The 21,229-nt window shown below is 39.1% G+C and overlaps 2 protein-coding genes and 1 non-coding gene across 3 annotated transcripts; all 3 read right to left on the bottom strand.

Moving 5' to 3' along the window:
• Nucleotides 1–3,113: 3,113 nt before the first annotated feature.
• On the bottom strand, nucleotides 3,114–9,191 carry LOC147869102 (uncharacterized). Its single transcript, XM_087326466.1, has 5 exons — nucleotides 8,942–9,191; nucleotides 8,073–8,266; nucleotides 7,784–7,858; nucleotides 7,580–7,655; nucleotides 3,114–3,444 (listed from the first exon to the last, which is right to left on the bottom strand). The coding sequence occupies exons 1-5, from the start codon at nucleotides 9,009–9,011 to the stop codon at nucleotides 3,383–3,385; spliced, it is 477 nt and encodes a 158-aa protein (XP_087182592.1). The 5' UTR covers nucleotides 9,012–9,191; the 3' UTR covers nucleotides 3,114–3,382.
• A 7,474-nt stretch (nucleotides 9,192–16,665) lies between these two features.
• LOC147869101 (U6 spliceosomal RNA) lies at nucleotides 16,666–16,772 on the bottom strand. The gene has a single exon (XR_015532387.1). It is a non-coding gene; the product is annotated as a U6 spliceosomal RNA (small nuclear RNA).
• A 3,125-nt stretch (nucleotides 16,773–19,897) lies between these two features.
• LOC147869100 (secreted RxLR effector protein 161-like) lies at nucleotides 19,898–20,757 on the bottom strand. Its single transcript, XM_087335972.1, has one exon. It carries the CDS (start codon nucleotides 20,444–20,446, stop codon nucleotides 19,991–19,993), a length of 456 nt encoding a protein of 151 aa, XP_087192098.1. The 5' UTR covers nucleotides 20,447–20,757; the 3' UTR covers nucleotides 19,898–19,990.
• Nucleotides 20,758–21,229: the final 472 nt, after the last annotated feature.

Below are 21,229 nucleotides of genomic sequence, written 5' to 3'. Positions count from 1 at the left end.
AAAGTTACTAATAATTATATTATTGTAGTTTTAGGGTCCCAATGTTTATAGGGAATGTTATTGGTACCTCCCTTGATTTTGTTCATGTGCATGAAAAGTTACTAATAATTATATTATTGTAGTTTTAGGGTCCCAATGTTTATACGGAATGTTATTGGTACCTCCCTTGCTCTAATAAAGAGATGGCTAATGTTTGGTTAATGTTTAAGATGCAATTTGATCAAGATATATTTGACTTGACCATCGAAGTTACTTGTGTTTCGTTGACAAATACTTCATTGTGTCATTTATTGAAGTTAGAATATGCATGTTTGCAACAATTGCAACTTATTGTGACTTTGAGTTTCCATTATAAAAATTAGATTTGACGACGACTTGCATGAATTCAATGGTTTCATGGAATTGTCTTCAAGTGAATAATTAGACAAACCCATGTCCTGAAAGCTTGTTAGGAGACTTTGAACATAATTTGCTCTTGATGTGTCATCACCAATCATACATGATCATGACATATTCTAAACAATAGTACAATAATCTATATATTATCAATTATCCATGTTTGACATATATTGGAACATAAAGTGATTAATGATGTAGACTTCCAAGTGTGATTTTAATTATCATATTAGATACGTGCAAAGGAATGGAATTTGCTGAATGTACAAACCAACAACTATTTCTATTTAAAAGTAGTGATTGACTTTATATATTTGTATACATACATACATACATACATACATACATACATACATACATACATACATACATGCTACTTGCATTTTCAACACCACGACTAGTCAATCATTATATGCTAAGATCAATTGGTGGAAAATATATCCTTCCAAATGCGTCACAATAACTTGATTTGATTTTGATATTCTTTGGTCTAATTGATCGAGTTTAGTCGACATCTACTTTTATAGTTTCTTAAAAAATATGTTATTCAAAGACATGTTCTCCATTAGTTTTTTCTTCTTGGCTTATCCTTTATCTCAAGGGTTGGTCAATGGAAAAACTCTAGAGCTCTTTGCAAAATCTAGTTGGTAAGATGTCAAATCAACAACCTCTGAATTTGGATCCCTCAACACTCTTGGCACGAGTTGATGCAAACTTTTTGCCAACCATGAGATATGATATTAATTCTCCACACAACTAGTTCAATATATCGCAATCCCTATGCGCGAACTCACACTATGCATTGAACCCCACTTAGCATGGTGACACATTAACACGTGAACCAACATTAGCGTGTTAGCCATAGCCCAATCAAAATTATATAGTCGTATACACATGTAAACGACCTCCAAATGAAGCTCAACCTTTTTCAACAGGTTACATAACTGCAATTGGATGAGATCACAGGAGGTACATAATGTGAACTATGTAAATATTCAAACTTGAAATTGACTGTGTGACCTAAACTTCTAGTGTCAAACCTCACAATAGGTTTCAAAATTAAGACTTGCATGGATCACTTACAAAATCTTCTCCTTGCCGATCCATGGGAACTTATGATTGAGTTGGCTATATTAGAGATAGAAAACTTGATATTTATTGTTACAATATAGTCATTATTATGTATTTTCAATGAGGAAGATATATCAAATATTCTAAATAATAAACATGATAATCCATATGGAGCTTATGGACAGAAAATATCATTCCTCTCCTTCACCTTTTTGAAGCCAACTCAAGCTCATTTTATTTATAGCAATTAAACTAATAAGGGAATATACATATATTAGAAAATGTGACACTCAATCTCCATAACTTAATAAAAGAGTTTACCTTTCCTAGATCAACCTTTGTTGTGAAATCACGACTACTTCCCATGTTCTAAGACAAAACAATTGCACGAGTAATTATATGTACATTTATGTGTCGGTGCACTCACACGCATTTTCATAATGTAGAATACTATGAAGGTGAGGTGCAATTGAAGAACCATTACATAGAACCATCTTATAATAGCTTCATTAATAGATAATTGTAAAGGATAAATAGTGTACATAAGGGACACTTAGATGAATATTTGTTCTATCCACTTCGTAATACATTTTACTGTGTACCACATTTTAATTTATTCAAAATGGAAAACATTCGCTAATTTGGGTCTTTGTTGATCTTAGTCAATGAGGGTGTTTAAGAAATTTGATCAATGAATCATTTCATGAATTTTATGTGTGCAAATAATTTCCACTTTGGCTCAAAATAGAATATAGTTCATTTTGGGTTTCAATTGATTTCCATTTGAAGCCTTGTAGCGGTTTATGCTTATGTCCTTTCTCCTAAATAAATAAAAGAATCTTCTAAATATTTCTATCAAGCATTAGATGGTTAATGCATTCTCTTGTACTTGATGTTAATGATTTTCTTTCCAGAACTTGGCAAACCTTAGGTGGTCGATGTGTTCTGTTGTATTTTGATAAGCACACACTAGTTCCTTATTTTTTGGAGTTCATACTCATGCCAAGACTAATTCTCCTTATTTTTTGGAGTAATGATGTCTAGTCTAATATAAACAGAATGGCAGACACAGAATCAAGTTGTAATTTATGCAATTCTTTGTTAGATTATGAATTTCAATCGTATTAATAGTAAATAAATAAATATTTCCTCTTTTTTTCCTTTTTTCCTTCTCTTTTTTCTTTTTCTTTTTCTTCTTTCTTCTTTTTTAAGCATATAGCCTAATATCTATGTATCTCATTTAAGAACCACTTTACAAGACATGTCATTTTTTTACACAGCTTTGAAAAGACATGTCCTCTTTAATAGTATTCATAAGGAGAGGCAAATTCCTGATGAAAATGTAATTTATATGCCTTCCCAAACCAATATGTTTTGTGATATATTTGCAGTTATTCAGTAAAACTTAACGAACTAGCTGAATATTAACGAGAAAGCAGCAACGCTTTATTCTTCTGTGTCTTTTTTCATTACATAAAAACACCATAAGAGAAATATTCACCTCTTATAATTCTATTACCAGAATCAGGTTAAGGATAATCCAAGAATAAATACACCAATTATGATGTCAAGCGCTCTGAATCAATAATTTTTCGCATTTGAACAAGGAAAATATATAGCCAACATATACCATCAAAATCAGATAATGTACTAAGTACTAACTATTCCATAAAAGCATCAGTAACCATATGGCAATGTTGCCAATTTGTTTTCCGAATTATACAACATGAATTAAGTCATATCTATGTTTAGGACTTCACTCATATATATATACATGGTGGTTTTATAGTTGATTGACACGTTAATGACGTTGAACAGGTCAGACGCTACTTACTTATTATGTAATAGCTAGAGAATTTTATTTTGGTGAATTCCTACCTAATTAGATAATTGAAAAGATTTAAGTGTGTACAAATCACCAAGGCCTGTCAATGGTGTTGCCACGCAAACGTCTTGCAAGCTGCATATCTTTAGGCACTGGATTAAAAAAGAAGAAGAGATTCTTTATATAAATTTTAACTTGGAAATGTTTCACATTATGAAGTACTTTGAAAATCCCTAAACAGTTTTAAAATTTTCATATTATGAACTAATTCTTATCTTTCACATGTAACTAAAGGGCTTGAACTTACAAAAAGGGCACATCAAAGAATGGAAAAGTTTCAGATAAGTGTATCAGATAAAATGTCAATCGAGAACCTAACTCGACGAGTGCAACCTGTGATGCATAAAAGGCCTACCTCTCTACATGTATCTTTCGCAATGCCCATGTGTTATTACACATCAGGGAAAAGAAGCAACGAAAGAAAAAGAGAGTGGTCACACCTCAGTCGTGGCATACTGGCCTATCAGACCCCAAACTATTAGAATCATAACATTATGTGATTCCTCATCAATAGACAAGAAAATCTCGTTGGTCATACAGTTTCTTAAACCCCCAGCTACTTTGGAGATCCTTTCTAGTTTTAGTACTGTCCAGGTTTTATATTAGTTGTGCCTTTTACTAATAGTGATCAGGAGACACAGTGCTTTCCAGTTCTGTAAATTTTATGCAAAATATCACACAATACCTTTCAGGATATTAATGAAGATTCAGGATAGTAATAATAAAAGTGACTAAAGAATCCCATTATCCCTACATGTAAAAGATTCTCAAGTTAGGTAGTAACTTTTATCTTGAAAATAGCATATGTTGATCTAGAATGGAAAGATCTCTAGAGGTAAGACATTGTGATGGCAAGAGATAATAGCCTTTATCTGTCAATGACAAGGATGGCAAGATCAGGGTCACAAGGCCAAGGTCTATGTGCATAACAAATTGCTAATTTTGATCAATTGAAACCGTTTTGTTGTCTCCTGTATGCGAGCCCACTTGTGTAGCCCTTGGTTGACTTGTAGCATGAACGGGAATAGTGGAGCTAAAGAAAGTTGTGATTGTCCTTAGTTAATGAGCTTGTGTGGTTGTATTATCGAATTGTTGTCTTTCAGCAACTTCCCCTGCAATAGATGTATATCCATATAAGAGTGTATGGCGATGAATCCATCCTCTGATATACGTAAAAACTGTGCCTTATAGTGGGCCATCTTCCTACATTCTTTTGTCCTTCAATTTGAAATATCAGTTTGAACCACTCTATCCTTTTCCACTTTGGTCATGTTTAGATGGGGACAATCCAAAAGCTGTGTATTGGACTGGGGTAGTGCATTTATGCTTATGCCATGTGACTTGAACCTAAAGAAAAATGAGAAGGCCCATCTGTTCAGTAATATACATTGGTATGTCACAACTGGAGGGAGAAAATACAGAGATCGCTTATTTTTACATGAGGAGAAAGTTCCTCTTTATAAAGGCCAAGATATGGCCGTTGGAAATAACTAGCCGTTGGGCTAGCCGTTATAACTTTTAAACATTCTCAACACTCCCCCTCAAGATGGGTGAAAAATATCCACTAAGCCCATCTTGTCACACAATCTAGTAAGACTTACTGGTCCAAGTCTCTTTGTAAGACAATCTGCTACTTGACGTTCAGGAGAAACATGACTCAAATTTAATATTCCATTATCAACCTTTTCCTTGATAAAGAATCTGTCGATTTCGATGTGTTTGGTCCTATCGTACTGTACCGGATTGTTGGCAATGCTGATTGCTGACTTATTGTCACACCACAACATCATCTGATTTTCTTGATTCACCTTTAGTTCTACTAGGAGAGTTCTCAGCCATAACATCTCTGCAACTCCTATAGCAATAGCTCTATACTCTGCTTCAGCTATTGACCTTGCTACTACTGACTGTTTCTTACTCTTCCAAGATACCAGATTGCCCCCAACAAACATGCAGTATACTGATGTGGATTTCCTATCATCAGCACAACTGGCCCAATCAGAATCACAATAGTCCTCAATGTTAAAATGACCATGTTTTCTAAAGATTAATCCCTTCCCTGGGGCACCTTTGAGATATCTTAGAATATGGTACACTGCATCCATATGATCTTTCCTCGGATCATGCATGTAGCGACTTAATACACTTACTGCAAATGAAATATCTGGACCGGTGTGAGTCAAATAAATCAGCTGATCTACCAATCTTTGATACCTTTCACGATCAACTTTCTCTCCTGCAAGTTCAGTTAGCTTGATCTTTTGGTCGATTGGAGAAGCTATGGGCCTACAACCCAACATTCCAGTTTCTGTGAGAAGATCTAATACATATTTTCGCTGACATAGAACAACTCCATCTGCTCCACGAGCTACCTCAGTTCCAAGAAAGTATCGTAGCAATCCTAGATCCTTCACCTCAAACTCTTTACCCAATTGCACCTTCAGTTGGGCAATGTCCCCTTCATCGTTACCCGTGATAATTATATCGTCCACATACACAACAAGTAATGTAGTATGCTCATTGTGTTGTTGAAAAAACACTGTATGGTCTGCATTTGTCTGTTGGTATCCCATACCCACCATAGCCCTTCTAACCTGTCGAACCAGGCTCGCAGAGATTGCTTCAGTCCATAAAGCGACTTCCTTAGCCTGCAAACCTTACCTATTGTTTGAATTGTACCAAAACTTGGGGGGACATCCATGTACACTTCCTCCATCAACTCTCCATGAAGGAATGCATTTTCTACATCTAATTGATGTAATTTCCAATCCTTATTCAATGCTAAGGAAATAAGCGTTCTAACAGTGCTCATCTTTGCCACAGGTGCAAAAGTCTCATCGTAGTCAATGCCATATGTCTGACTATATCCTTTAGTCTCATCTATTTTTTGCTCTAGGGTCTATTTTATTGTAAACACCCATTTGCACCCAACCGCCTTCTTTCCTGGTGGTAGTGACACAATCTCCCAAGTTTTGTTCTTCTCAAGAGCTCTGAGTTCTTCTTGCATGGCTGCTTTCCATTTTGGATCTTCTTTAGCAACCTGCCAACACTTGGGTAAAGTGACAGAGTCTAATGATGCAGTGAATGCTCTATGTGTAGCTGATATGTTAGAATAAGAGATAAATTGAGCAATATCATGAGGAAAACCATAACGATCAGGAGGAACTCCTGCATTACTACGAGTGGTCCTCCTAATCTCTATGGGAGACGGAGAGGAAATCATATCACCTGTGATTTCTGGGTTTGGAAGTTCTGTAGGTATTTCAGAAATCGAGGTACGTCGGGACATGGAACTTGATGGCACATGTGGCACTGAAGATGTGGTCATTTTTCCTTCTTTCTGCCTCCTCTTCCTTGTATACACCTATAGCTCCCCCTCAGCTTGAGTCCCAACACATATAGGCCCCTCGTCTTCGTATCCTTCTTCTTCCGTACCGCCTACGCTCACTTATTTCTCAGCTGATGTAGGGATCTGTAAAGGAATTGATCCTATTTTTAGCATCTGTGTGTCAAATAGCCACAATTTAGTTCGTGGCTCTTGGAACTGCAAATGTGCATATTTTCTTTTAAAAGCGCGAAAAGTTGCATATCTAGGAGAAAGTCGACCACACACAACCTTCCAGAATGAGAACGAGCCCCTTTGAATGTTATTCCTGGGTACATATAGGATCATGTGTGTGCCACCTTTCCTCTCCCAAGAGGAATTTTGGTTCTGATCTTGTTACCCACTCTTACATGATGTTAAAGACCATCACTTTAGTTTCATCTATGTTCTATGTTACTCCTAGGTACATATAGGATCGTATGTGTGCTACCTTTTCCTCTCCCATGTATTGTAGTTCTGATCTTGTTACCCATGCTTATGTGATGTTAAAGATCATCACTTTAGTTTATCTATGTTTAAAGACGAACTTTTGTCTATGCATAGTACTTATAAGACATAAATGTCTTTGTAGTTCGCCAATAGCTATGGGCCCGGTTTCGGCTCAAACCGAACCGAACCGTTAACCCATGGTTTAATCATTTATTGGTTCCAAAATAATTAAATGGTTTGGATTATTAATAAACGGTTCAGGTTGGTTCTAACACTTGCATTTATCTGTGTTTAAGTATGTTCAAATGGCATTCCCATGAACTCACATTTGTGCAAATGCCTGATTTCTTATTAAACATACATGACATGCATAAAGAAGATCCATGGGGCAAAATAAGACTAGATTGACTTACTTATTGTGACACGTTTTGCATGGATAGCACATAAATTAGTGTCCTCAAACAAATGCACCAAATGATCCTCAGCAGCCTGCAGAATGTAAATGTTTTAGAGATAGATGGCAAAGACCTGTATGTTAGGTTTGATACTGACACTTGTATTCATTAGTTTTTTCGAAGTCTAAACCTAAATTATAGGTTTTTTCAAGCTGGCTTTACCTCTTGCAAAGCAACCAATGCCTCAGCTGTCCATCGGCTCACTGTGTCTGAAAAATGGGCAGCTAGTTCCCTGACCTGAGTAGCATATAAGAAAACATGTATAAGCCACCCTGTAAAGGTCTAAAAACTACTTAATATTGCAAGAACTCAAACTACTACTTAGATATGTGAAATGTGGAAACCTTAAGTTGTTGAGTCATTAGTGCTTTTTTGACAAAGTTTAATAGTGATTCATACATTCTATAAGTTCTATCCATCTCTGCCATGTTTTGCAATCACAAGAACCCACCAGTCGCGCAAATGGTAAGGGATGGATAAGAAAGTGAACAGTCTTTTGGTAGTGCCTGATTTCTCTTAAAGCCACTGTACCAGGCCTAAATCGATGAGGTTTGCGTTGGCGATTAGCAGGAATATTGTCGGATGGTGTTGTAGGAGCAGTTGGTGGCGCACTATTACTGCGATTCAAATGGGGCCGGCTACTTCCTGACCAAAAATTAAATAAAGATCATAGGATTGAACCATCACTGAGACAACACAAATAATTGATGCAATGAAACCATCCCATCTGACAATGATCAGTGTATTAATTAAAATTTTCTAAATCTTGAAAAACTGAGTTAATCAAGCTAGGGATTTTGGATGGAAAAGGATTGATCAATCTAAAACCCAATCAATTAAGCGTCCATGTAAAGCTAAAGATAGCCAAATATTGATCTTAAACACATTTCAAACATGTCCAAGATCAGTAGAAGACCAATAATGAACATTTCAATAAGCTGTCAATGCGGCAACACAAGAAACTGAACAAAGAAAGTGTGCCATTTAGTGATTGCCATTTACATAATTTCTAAAGCTTTAAAAAGTTTGACTTTGGATGTTCCGTTAGAAATCAGAAACTAAAGCAATTTGACAAAAATCTGAAACCCAAATAATTAAGCTTCCATTTCTACCTAAAGATGGATGATTTTAAAACACAGTTAAATGTTGGCAAGACCTATAGCCAAAACCATAGTGCACATACTGATAGAACCAAAATACATAGTAAGGCAATAAAAATAGCATAACATTTAAATACATGCCTAGAAGTCTCAACATCAACTTTTTCTCTTTGAAAACTGCCTATTATGGCTTGAAATGAGAAAAGAAAAGAATCAAAACCTGTAGTTTCAACATTGGACGACAATGCAGCTGGATTAGACCTGTGTGGTCTTTGCTTGGCCCTGGCCATGAATCCACTTGTTCTGCAAGCGAAATTGTCTTGGTACCATGAGCAATACAAGGTTTTCTAATTGAAACTGAGATTGGAGCAGCAAACATGTCTTTACTTGGCCAGATGTAGAATTATATCTATGCATCCCTATCCACATATACAATACACTGAAATAATTCAACATTTAACAAACAGGAATTCATAAATCATATGATAATTCTACCTTCCCTTAAAGTCCTAAGGATGACATACGCTAATGCAAAAAGTACACTCATAAAAAATAAAATCCAAATTGGTAAAACATTCATGTCAAACTATAATAATTATATCACATGCATATATAGGTACACATATGCATGTATATAATTATTTATGTTACAAAATTAATTATATGAATGTCGTATAATTCTTTATATGGCCTGAACATCAATTTCCACATATGCATCCCTATCCACATCACAATACACTTTATTAAAATAGAAAAATGAGAAGGCCCATCTGTTCAGTAATATACATTGGTATGTCACAACAGGAGGGAGAAAATACAGAGATCGCTCATATTTACATGAGGAGAAAGTTCCTCTTTATAAAGGCCAAGATCTGGCCGTTGGGCTAACTAGCTGTTGGAAATAACTAGCCGTTGGGCTAGCCATTATAACTTTTAATCATTCTCAACACTCCACTAAGCCCATCTTGTCACACAATCTAGTAAGACTTACTGTTCCAAGTCCCTTTGTAAGACAATCTGCTACTTGATGTTCAGTAGAAACATGACTCAATTTTAATATTCCATTATCAAGCTTCTCCTTGATAAAGAATCTGTCGATTTCGATGTGTTTGGTCCTATCGTACTGTACCGGATTGTTGGCAATGCTGATTGCTGACTTATTGTCACACCACAGCATCATCTGATTTTCTTGATTCACCTTTAGTTCTACTAGGAGAGTTCTCAGCCATAACATCTCCACATAGCTCTATACTCTGCATCAGCTGTTGAGCTTGCTACTACTGACTGTTTCTTACTCTTCCAAGAAACCAGATTGCCCCCAACAAACATGCAGTATACTGATGTGGATTTCCTATCATCAGCACAACTGGCCCAATCAGAATCACAATAGTCCTCAATGTTAAAATGGCCATGCTTTCTAAAGATCAATCCCTTCCCCGGGGCACCTTTGAGATATCTCAGAATATGGTACACTGCATCCATATGATCTTTCCTCGGATCATGCATGTTGCGACTTAACACACTTACTGCAAATGAAATATCTGGACCGGTGTGAGTCAAATAAATCAGCCGACCTACCAATCTTTGATACCTTTCACGATCAACTTTCTCTCTTGCAAGTTCAGTTAGCTTGATCTTTTTGTCGATTGGAGAAGCTATGGGCCTACAACCCAACATTCCAGTTTCTGTGAGAAGATCTAATACATATTTTCGCTGACATAGAACAACTCCATCTGCTCCACGAGCTACCTCAATTCCAAGAAAGTATCGTTGCAATCCTAGATCCTTCACGTCAAACTCTTTACCCAATTTCACCTTTAGTTGTGCAGTTTTTCCTTCATCGTTACCCATGATAATTATATCATCCACATACACAGCAAGTAATGTAGTATGCTCCTTGTATTGTTGACAAAACACTGTATGGTCTGCATTCGTCTGCTCGTATCCCATACCCACCATAGCCCTTTTTAACCTATCGAACCAGGCTCGAGGAGATTGCTTTAGTCCATAAAGTGACTTCCTTCGTCTGCAAACCTTACCTACTGTTTGAATTGTACGAAAACCTGCGGGGACATCCATGTACACTTCCTCCATCAACTCTCCATGAAGGAATGCATTTTCTACATCTAATTGATGTAATTTCCAATCCTTATTCACTGCTAAGGTGAATTGATGGCACAAGTGGCATTGAAGACATGTTCATGTTTCCTTCTTTCTGCCTCCTCTTCCTTGTATACATCTTTACCTCCCCTCAGCTTGAGTCCCAACACATATAGGTTCCTCGTCTTCTTTTCCTTCTTCCTTATCTCCTACGCTCACTTTTTTGTTAGCTAATGTAGGGATCAACAAAGGAATTAGCAACCTCTGACCATTATCTCCTTCCCTCATATTTTTTGTCTCAATTCAGTTATCAAAGGGTGAAGTTACCTCTTGTTTATAATATGGCTCTGATTCTCTGAAATGAACATCCATGCTCACAAATAATCTCTTCTCCATTGAACTCCAGCAAACATAGCCTTTTTGTGTGGCAGAGAGTATCCCACAAATACATATTTCACAGCTCTAGGATAAAGTTTTCCTACAGATGGTCTACTGTCCTTTTCACTTCCGCTTGAATTTGACACCATTATGCCGATCGTACCCTTGGAAGTCTGGTAGTGTCAGAGAGCAACTTCATTCTACTCTCCTCTTGTATCATAGTCACAATTGCCTCATCAAGTGTGGGAATTTCAGCCTTGGCTAGAAGAACTGCCCTTCTTCGATCAAACGATAGGTTGAGATGTTTCAAAAATTGCATGGTTCTTCTTTGAGGAGAAATTTCCTTGCTCTTACATTGAGGATCATTGCACACTGTCACAGGCGAGAAATGCTCATATTCTGCCCATAGACGCTCCAGCTCTATGATATATTCCTGAATCATCCTATCTCCTTGCCAGACGACATCTATCTCTTGCTCGATCACAAATACTCTCATGTTATTTCCCCTCCCAGCATAGATCTTTTGCAATTTCTCCCAAATTTCCTTCACTTAAAATTCTATCAACAGTTGTGGCGATTGATGGAACCATGGAGTTGAGAAGCCACGTGTACAAAGACATGTGGGTAGCTCTCCATGCTTTCCATTCATTGCTCGTTTTGACAGGAGGTTCTTTCTCTTTTCCCGTTAGGTAGCCGTCAAGGCTTCTCCATGGCAAGGCACCTATAATGCGACACGACCAGCTCAAGTACGTGTCTGGTCCATCGAGTTTGAACTCAACTGGGAGGAGTTCAAGTTTAGGTGGTGGTTGTGTTCATGTCACACCTCCAGATCCTACAATCTCAGCCTGCTTCATGTATTTCACCAATGTTTTCACCTCATCCTCGTTCAATTTTGAGAACACCTCATCCATCTTCTCAACTTAGCCTATCTTTTCTCTCCTCTTCTAACTTCTTTTCTCAAGTTGCCTCTCAATCAAATAGCAATGTCATCCCTAAATGAAAAATCCCCCTTTCCTCTCTCGGATGCTAGGACAGTGTTGTTCCAATCGTTGTCATACCAGCAGAAGGGTGGATCTAGAGTTTTGCAGAGGGGCGACTCTATGCTCTAATACCAAATTGAAAAATGAGAAGGCACATTTGTTCAATAATATACATTGGTAGGTCACAACAGGAGGGAGAAAATATAGAGATCACTCATATTTACATGAGGTGAAAGTTCCTCTTTATAAAGGCCAAGATCTGGCCATTGGGCTAACTGGCTGTTGGAGCTAACTAGCTGTTGGGCTAGCCGTTATAGCTTTTAATCAATCAACGCTTATTGCTGCTTTGTGCCCCATGATATAATCCAGGCAAAGATGACAGCAGCCCCCACAATCATTGAGGCATTATTCTGATTAGTGACCTGTATCCAATGGCTTTGAGAGCTCTCTAAAGAAAGGTACTCAAAGTTGGTACTTATGTCATCAAAAGAACTTGCTGAACACCGAATACATTGTTGGTATGCTAAAATACAAGCATGGTTCAAGTCACATGGCATAAACCTAGATGCACTAACCCCATTCGAATATAGTTTGGATTGTTCCCATCTAAACATGACCAAAGTGGAAAAGAATAGAGTGATCCGAACTGATATTATTAACTTGGAAAACAAGATAACATGGATTAGCCCAAAAAATATCAGCTGGTAGAAAGATGGCCCACTATAAGATACAGGTTTTACTCACATCAAAGAATGCATTCATCGTCTGGCCATCTTGAGCTTGAACAAAGCTCGAGGCACATTGGTGTCCATTCCTAAGATTTAACCAAACAATGATACAAGGTGAGGGGATTAAGGAATAGGGTAGACCAAAAACAGAAGGTACACATGCATCTATAGGTAAACTTCAATCTAAGAACACAACTGATAGAAGGAAAATACTGAAAGAAGGATGGTCACCAAACAAAGGGAAGAGGCGAATTTACTAGCTTAGAAAGAAAGAAAGATATATTAACGTCTTTTAAGAGGCCAAAATGGCCTATAAGACCAAATAAGAGGTTACATCTTGAGTGTTTTCTCGTCTTTGAGAACAAATCAAAATAATATAAATAGGAAATTGGTAAATTCACAGTTTTTTTTGTATTTTCACAGTTTATTAAGATTTGGAGCATGTTCTAGCATTGTGTCCAGGCTTCAACTAGAGAGAGAGAGGGAGAGAGAAAGGGAGCTTCAATTAGACAGAGAGAAAGAGAGAGAAAGGGAGTTTCATTTAGAGAGAGAGAGAGAGAGAGAGAGAGAGAGAGAGAAAGGGAGCTTCAATTAGACAGACAGAGAGAGAGAGAGAAAGGGAGCTTCATTAGACACACAAAGAGAGAGAGAAAGGGAGCTTCAATTAGACAAAGAGAGAAAGAAGAAAGAAAGAAAGATATATTAACGTCTTTTAAGCGGCCAAAATAGCCTATAAGACCGAATAAGAGATTACATCTTAAATGTTTTCTCGTCTTTGAGAACAAATCAAAATAAAGTAAATATTACACAGTAAATATAAAAGTAAATAAGATGAAAAGAAAAGAGACGAGAGAATCTGGGTTTTGGCACATGCGAGATTCTCAAGTTAGGTATGTTGTAGCTTTTGTCTCCGAAAGATCTCTATCATAGGTCGATCCAGAATGGAAATGTCTCCGAAACGAGGGAAGCACCTACAATGGCGGGAGATAATGGCTTTTATTTGTCGATGACAAGGGTGTCGAGGTTGTGGTCCATGGGGCCGGGGCCTACAAGCACCGAAAATTGCCATTGCCCGATCAATCGTAACCCCTTTGTTATATCCTGGTCTAGATCCCATTTTTGTATCCTGGGGTTGACTTCTAGTATTAGGAGTGATGGAGCTAAAGAAAGTTGTGATTGTTCTTTGTGGATGAGCTTGTGTGGTTGTATTCTTCAACAACTTTTCCCGATGTCTCTTGAGCTCAAGCAAGAAAAGTCTTAGGCATCTTTGGTCCTCATATTCCATTACCTTGCGTAGTGGGCCAAAGCCTTGTTTAAAGAGGCAATGGTATCTCCCTCTGATTTCATAAAAGACACTACAATGACAAACATAGTGTTCTTCAGATTCCACTCCTTGATGACACAATTGGCAAATTCTCTCTTCTAGAGGTAGTTGTGTATATCTGCCCACCTCAATCTGTAGCTGATGTGATGAGGTTCGCAGCTACCCTATCACACTACACAACGCATACGATAGATGTATGTCCATATAAGGTGGCCTTATGACAAATCCATCCTCCAATGCATGTAAGAAGTGTGTCTTATAGTGGGCCATCTTTGTACCAAGTGGTATTTTGGGGCTGATCCATGTTATCTTGTTTTCTAAGTTAATAATATCAGTTCGGATCACTCTATTCTTTTCCACTTTGGTCATATTGAGATGGGGACAGTCCAAGCTATATTGGAACGGGGGTAGTGCATTTATACTCATGCCATGTGACTCGAACCATTGCTACATTTCAGCATACCAACAATGAGTGTCTCCATTTTCAGCCAGTTGTCTTGATGACTGACATAAGTGCCAACACTGGGTACCTTCGTTTAGGGAGCTCCCAAAGACGTTGGATAAATGTCACTGATCGGAACAATGCCTCGGTTATTATAGGTGCTGCTCCCATCTCTGCCCGGATTATATCCTGGGGCACCGATGCTTTGCTCCTTATCATGCGAGCAATCATTGACACTAAAGGTCTCTCTAAATCTTTCCAATGATTTGCCTTGTTAAGACTCGGTCCCCATGTCTCTACTCCATAGAGAAGAGTTGGTGTGACAAGTGTATGAAATAACCATAGCTTAGTCCGTGGCTCTTGGAACTACAAATGTGCACATACAAGCGGCCTCCTGTAAGGAGAACCTAGGTCCTGTAAATGTTACTCCTAGGTATGTGTAGGAGCGTGTGTATTCCACCTTTTCCTCTCCCAAGAAGAATTCTGGTTCTGATCTTGTTACCCATGCTTGGGTGGTGTTAAACACCATCACTTTAGTTTTATTCATGTTGATTGACAAACCTTTGTCCGTACAAAATAGTTTTAAGGCATTTAGATGTCTTTGTAGTCCCTCCGGAGAGTCAAAAATCAGCATAATATCATCAGCATATAGTAATATCTATATAGCGATACCTGCTAGGTGTGCTCTGGAACCACCAAATCTCTCTATGTACTGTGATACCTCATCTATATAGAGACCGAAGAGTGTGGGGGATAGTGGGCATCCTTGCTTCACGCCAATTGTGCTAGCCACCGCCTCTTACAAGCCCTTGGGAGACCGCACTTTTCCTGAAACAGATTCATAGAGTGCATAGATTCCCCATTGCATGTCTATAGGAACACCAATGGCCTCTAGCCGCTGCATAAGCCGAGCACGTGGCACAGTGTCAAAGGCTTTTCGAAAATCCACAAAGCAGCAATAAATCCTCTTATTGTGGGCTCTGCCCTCCTCAATAAGGGCCCGGAGGGTGAATATGTGATCCAAAGTTGTGAAACCCTTCCGAAAGCTTGCCTGTCCAATTGAACGGCAGCCATTTTGCTCTGCCCATATACTCAATTCTGATTCCAGAATCGAGCCATATAGTTTAGCCAAGTAATGGCCAATCATGATTGTCCTATAGTTGCTTGGCATCATGGGGTCTCCACTCTTGAGGATTGGCACAATGGTATGCTGAGTCCATCAGTAGGAAAACCTCCGCACATGGCTCTATTAAAGATGTGTGCTAGCAATGGGAACAAGGTGTCACGGGCATAGATAAAGTGTTCACCCACCAATCCATCATGATCTTGGGCCTTCCCAAATTATAGCCTATCAATGGCATTTCTTACATTTTGTGGTGTAAAGAAGGTTGATTCATGTGGGCGTGAGGCATTTGGGTGGGGAAGAGGAGGTTGCCCCGGGATATCATATAGGACCTTCGCATATTCGTGCCACACCTAAGGTGAGGTCAGTTGTGTGGTGGGTTGCCTCTCATTAAACATTTTCCATGCTCTTTTACTCTCTCGCCCTAGAAACAAGCGATACAAATGATCTTCAAATTTAGCCAAATACAATCTCTTCTTCCTCCTTACGAGGCGTTGGAAGGTTGCTCTCACTTGGTTGTGTGTATAAATGCCCCGAGTTACATCACATTGCAAGCATCTCCTTGTATCACGACATTCATCATCATACCAACTATTTTGTATTACTCTACCGAGTTTGGGGGGGTTAGCCGTTGTGTGAGGGAAGGCTTTTGTGACTGCTTTATGCAATGATTTGGATAAACCTTGGGTAAGTTCTTCAAGGGGTGCAAAAGGATCCAAATCTAGCATGCCATTGTATACACCACAACTATAGACATCAATTGTCTCGTGAGTGAATAGATACCTAGCCAGCCCCCTCGCCTTAGCATATACATCCTTTGTGCATCCATCCTTTACCTCAAAGCGTAGATATGCATGATCAGCTGCCATAAAAATTTGGACCATTTCTCGATTTGTGCGTATCATCCTTGCGCAGGGGCCATGCTAATCTTCTCTGTATCGTTCCAATTTTATCAGATGTCCCCGAAGGTAGAGAGAGAGAGAGAAAGGGAGCTTCCATTAGACACACAGAGAGAGAGAGAGAAAGGGAGCTTCAATTAGACACACATAGAGAGAGAGAGAGAGAAATGCAAATATAAACTGTGAGTGAGCACACAAATAATCATATTTCTCAACCAAAAAAAAAACTTTGAAAATACAAAAAACCTGTGAATTTACCAATTTCCTATAAATATTACACAATAAATATAAAAGTAAATAAGATGAAAAGAGAAGAAACGACGGAATCTGGTTTTTGGCACATGTCAGATTCTCAAGTTAGGTATATTGTAGCTTTTGTCTTCGAAAGATCTCTAGCATAGGTCGATCCACAATGGAAATGTCTCCGAAGCGAGGGAAGCACCTATGATGGCGGGAGATAATGGCTTTTATCTGTTGATGACAAGGGTGTCGAGGTCGTGGTCCATGGGGCCGGGGCCTACGTGCACGGCAAATTGCTATTGCCCGATCAATTGTAACCCCTTTCTTATGTCCTGGTCTTGAGCCCATTTGTGTATCCTATGATGCACTTGTAGCATTAGTAGGAGTGATGGGGCTAAAGAACAACTTTTCCCGATATCTCTTGAACTCTAGCAAGAAAAGTCCTAGGCATCGTTGGTCCTCATATTCCATTACCTTGCGTAGTGGGTCAAAGCCTTGTTTAAAGAGGCAATGGTATCTCCCTTTGACTTCATAAAAGACACTACAATGACAAACATAGTGTTCCTCAGATTCTGTTCCTTGATGACACAATTGGCAAATTCTCTCTTCTAGAGGTAGTCGTGTATATCTACCTACCTCAATCTGTAGCTGATGTGATGAAGTTCGGAACTGCCCTATCACACTACGCAGCGCATACGATAGATGTATGGCCATATAAGGTGGCCTGATGACGAATCCATCCTCCGATGCATGTAAGAAGTGCGTCTTATAGTGGGCCATTTTTGTACCAAGTGGTATTTTGGGGCTGATCCATATTATCTTGTTTTCTAAGTTACTAATATCAGTTCGGATCACTCTATTCTTTTCCACGTTAGTCATATTTAGGTGGGGACAGTCCAAGCTATATTGGAACAGGGGTAGTGCATTTATACTCATGTCATGTGACTTGACCCATTGCTGCATTTCAGCATACCAACAATGAGTGTCTACATTTTCAACCAGTTGTCGACATAAGTGCCAACCTTGGGTACCTTCGTTTCGGGAGCTCCCAAAGACGTTGGATAAATGTCACTGATCGGAACAATGCCTCGGTTATTATAGGTGTTGCTCCCATCTCTGCCCGGATTATATCCTGGGGCACCGATGCTTTGCTCCTTATCATACAAGCAATCATTGACACTAAAGGTCTCTCTAAATCTTTCCAATGATTTGCCTTGTTAAGACTCGGTCCCCATGTTTCTACTCCATAGAGAAGAGTTGGTGTGACAAGTGTATGAAATAACCATAGCTTGGTCCGTGGCTCTTGGAACTGCAAATGTGCATATTGTCTCTCGAGAGCACCCAGGGCTGCATATCCACGAGAAAGCGGGCACAAGCAGCCTCATGTAAGGAGAACCTAGGTCCTGTAAATGTTACTCCTAGGTATGTGTAAGAGCGTGTGTATTCCACCTTTTCCTCTCCCAAGAAGAATTCTGGTTCTGATCTTGTTATCCATGCTTGAGTGGTGTTAAACACCATCACTTTAGTTTTGTCCATGTTGATTGACAAACCTTTGTCTATAGATGACTTTGTAGTCCCTCCAGAGAGTAAAAAATCAGCACAATGTCATCAGCATATAGTAATATTTGTATAGCTATACCTGCTAGGCGTGCTCCGGACCCCTGAATCTCTCTATGTAATGTGATACCTCATCTATGTAGAGACGGAAGAGTGTGAGAAAAGCTGTTAATAGCCACAACAGAAGAGTTCGAACAAAATAGACATAGCCAAGCTGTGAGAAGGCTGTTAGTTAGATAGCAGTAGAAAAAATGGTTGCAAAGAGTAGAGACACAGCCAAAGAGTTGTGCTTGTTTGTAAGTAGCAGTAGAAAATAATCCTCTTACAAAGGGGGCTGGTATAAGCCTGTTTATACAAAATTGGGAATGGTTGTTTGGTAGTTAAGAGACTCTTGTACTACCAAATAGGTACAATAAACTAGGAATAAAAAGGGAATATCTTGGAAAAAGTGGAAGAGACAAAAGGCATTTAAAGCATTGCAAATTCTAGAGAGAGAAGGCATTTAAAAAGTTGCAGATCCTAGAGAGAGAAGAATCTGGGAAGAGAGCGAATGTAGTACAGAGATAATAAAGATGAAAGAGAGTGCAAGTCTGGAGCTGCCACCCTCCAACACCTCCTCTCAGCTCCAGAAAGGCCATCAAACATTGAGTCGACCGAGAAGTTAATAAATGGCATGCCTTGGAAGCGGGAAAAAAAAAACATAGAGATTGTTGTCAGTATAACAGTTCTGAAACCCAAGAGAGAGAAAGAAGGTGTCAATTTTGTCATGCCAGGCTTTGGGAACTTGCTTTAAGCCATACAAGGCTTTGTGGAACCTGTAGACCATGTTTTACTGCTCTGAAATCTCAAAACCTAGAGGCTGTTCAACATCAACCTCCTCTTTCAAGTCACAATTAAGGCAGGCTGACTTGACATTCATTTGAAAGATGGGCCATTTGTTGTGAGGAGCAAGTGCAAGCGCACATCGAATAGAGGTGTACCTTGCTGTTGGAGCAAAATGAAGGCAGCACGAGTATTAGGGTTTAGGTCAAAAACAAAGAGGGAGAGAGTCTGAGTGACAGAGAGAGATGCACGTTGTCTTGGGTACAAAGAGTGTACCTCTTTTTTGGTTTTTAGATATTATGTATATACAAGTCAAAAGTGTGCTACAAGTGCGTTCACACTCGTGCACTAATAAAAGGCACGATGGCCCTTTATTCCCAACAATCTCCCACCTAAAGGCAATGTGCCGTGAGAAGAAAAAAAAAAAAACAGCCAAGTCCAAGTATGTACAAAGCTGAACTACATACATCTATCCAACTCCCATCATCTGTCAGCAATGAGCAAATCGCTCAGCTAGAAGACCCTTCGTGAGAAGATCTGCAGGATTATTATTTGTATGTACTTTGACAAGCTCAGTGTTCTTGCTGTCAAGTACATCTCTGATGAAGTGATACTTCACCTCTATGTGCTTCGTCTTTGCATGAAAGACGGGATTCCGAGCTAGCATGATAGCACTCTAGCTGTCACAATGAAGAATAGGTAACTCTGTAATGCCAAGATCTCTCACTAGATATGAACGCCATAAAGCCTCTTTGCATGCCTCAGTGGCAGCAACATACTCTGCCTCTGTAGTAGACAATGCAACACACTTTTGTAGTCTAGAGATCCAAGAGACCGCTCCTCCTGTGAAAGTAAACACATACCCAGAAGTAGACTTTCTGCAGTCCGCATGACCAGCATAGTCCGCATCCATAAAACCAACGACAAATGCCTTTTGCTTTCCAAAGCAAATGCCCAAGTCCTTTGTGCCTTTGAGGTATCTCATAATACCTTTCACCGCTTCCCAATGCTTTTTGCCAGGATTTGCCATGTACCTACTAACCACTCCCACTGCAAAGGCAATATCAGGGCGTGTAGCAACCATCGCATATATCAAACTGCCAATGGCAGAAGCATATGGAACCTTAGCCATTTCAGCCTTCTCATCATCAGATGTAGGGCTGTCTTCTGCACTGAGTTTCAAATATGGAGGCAATGGAACCCCAATTGTTCCCCCCCCTCCATATTGAAACGCTGCAAAACCTTAGAGATATACTCCTGTTGAGATAGAAAGAGTACCCCTTTCGATCGGTTTCGGAGTATTCGCATGCCAAGGATGTGATTTGCATCACCAAGATCCTTCATATCAAAGCTGCCATGAAGGCTTTGCTTCAATGAATCCAAGGCATGAATATCCTTGCCAGCAATCAACATATCATCAACATACAAAACCAAGATAATCAGCCTGCCATCTCCTGCCTTCTTGGTGTACAAGCAGAGCTGCACTTGACTTCTACGAAAACCTTGAGACTGCATAAATGCATCAAATTTATCATACCATTCTCTTGGTGCTTGTTTCAACCCATACAAACTCCTTCTGAACTTACAAACCATCTTCTCTTTGCCTTCAGCCACAAAACCTTCAGGCTGCTGCATATATATGTCTTCATGCAGATCACCATGTAAAAAGGCGGTCTTCACATCCATCTGTATGAGTTCCATATCTTCAGCTGCAACTAAGCCCAAAATGATTCTTAATGTAGTCATCTTGACTACAGGCGAGAAGATCTCATCAAAATCAACTCCATATTCCTGCTTGTATCCTTTTGCAACCAATCTTGCTTTTACTTTGACGAGGAATCAAAGTGTTTTCTGCCCTTTAGGCAACTACACCAAATCCCAGGTGTCATTTTTCTCAAGAGATTTCATCTCTAAC

Source organism: Azolla caroliniana, unplaced genomic scaffold, assembly GCF_043228905.1.
Source record: "Azolla caroliniana isolate FFs.n. ecotype wild unplaced genomic scaffold, voAzoCaro1.0.p SCAF_1, whole genome shotgun sequence".
NCBI lineage: Eukaryota > Viridiplantae > Streptophyta > Polypodiopsida > Salviniales > Salviniaceae > Azolla > Azolla caroliniana.
This window is presented reverse-complemented; position numbering and strand designations above follow the sequence as displayed.

What these genes read in the sequence shown, in the direction of transcription:
- LOC147869102 (XM_087326466.1), bottom strand. Translation starts at nt 9,011, where the DNA reads ATGGCCAGGGCCAAGCAAAGACCACACAGGTCTAATCCAGCTGCATTG. An exon ending in CCTTACCATTTGCGCGACTG is followed by an intron (nt 7,859 to 8,072) that starts GTGGGTTCTTGT and finishes TATGCTACTCAG; the next exon opens with GTCAGGGAACTAGCTGCCCA. An exon ending in TGCAAAACGTGTCACAATAA is followed by an intron (nt 3,445 to 7,579) that starts GTAAGTCAATCT and finishes TTTTTAATCCAG; the next exon opens with TGCCTAAAGATATGCAGCTT.
- LOC147869100 (XM_087335972.1), bottom strand. Translation starts at nt 20,446, where the DNA reads ATGGCTAAGGTTCCATATGCTTCTGCCATTGGCAGTTTGATATATGCG.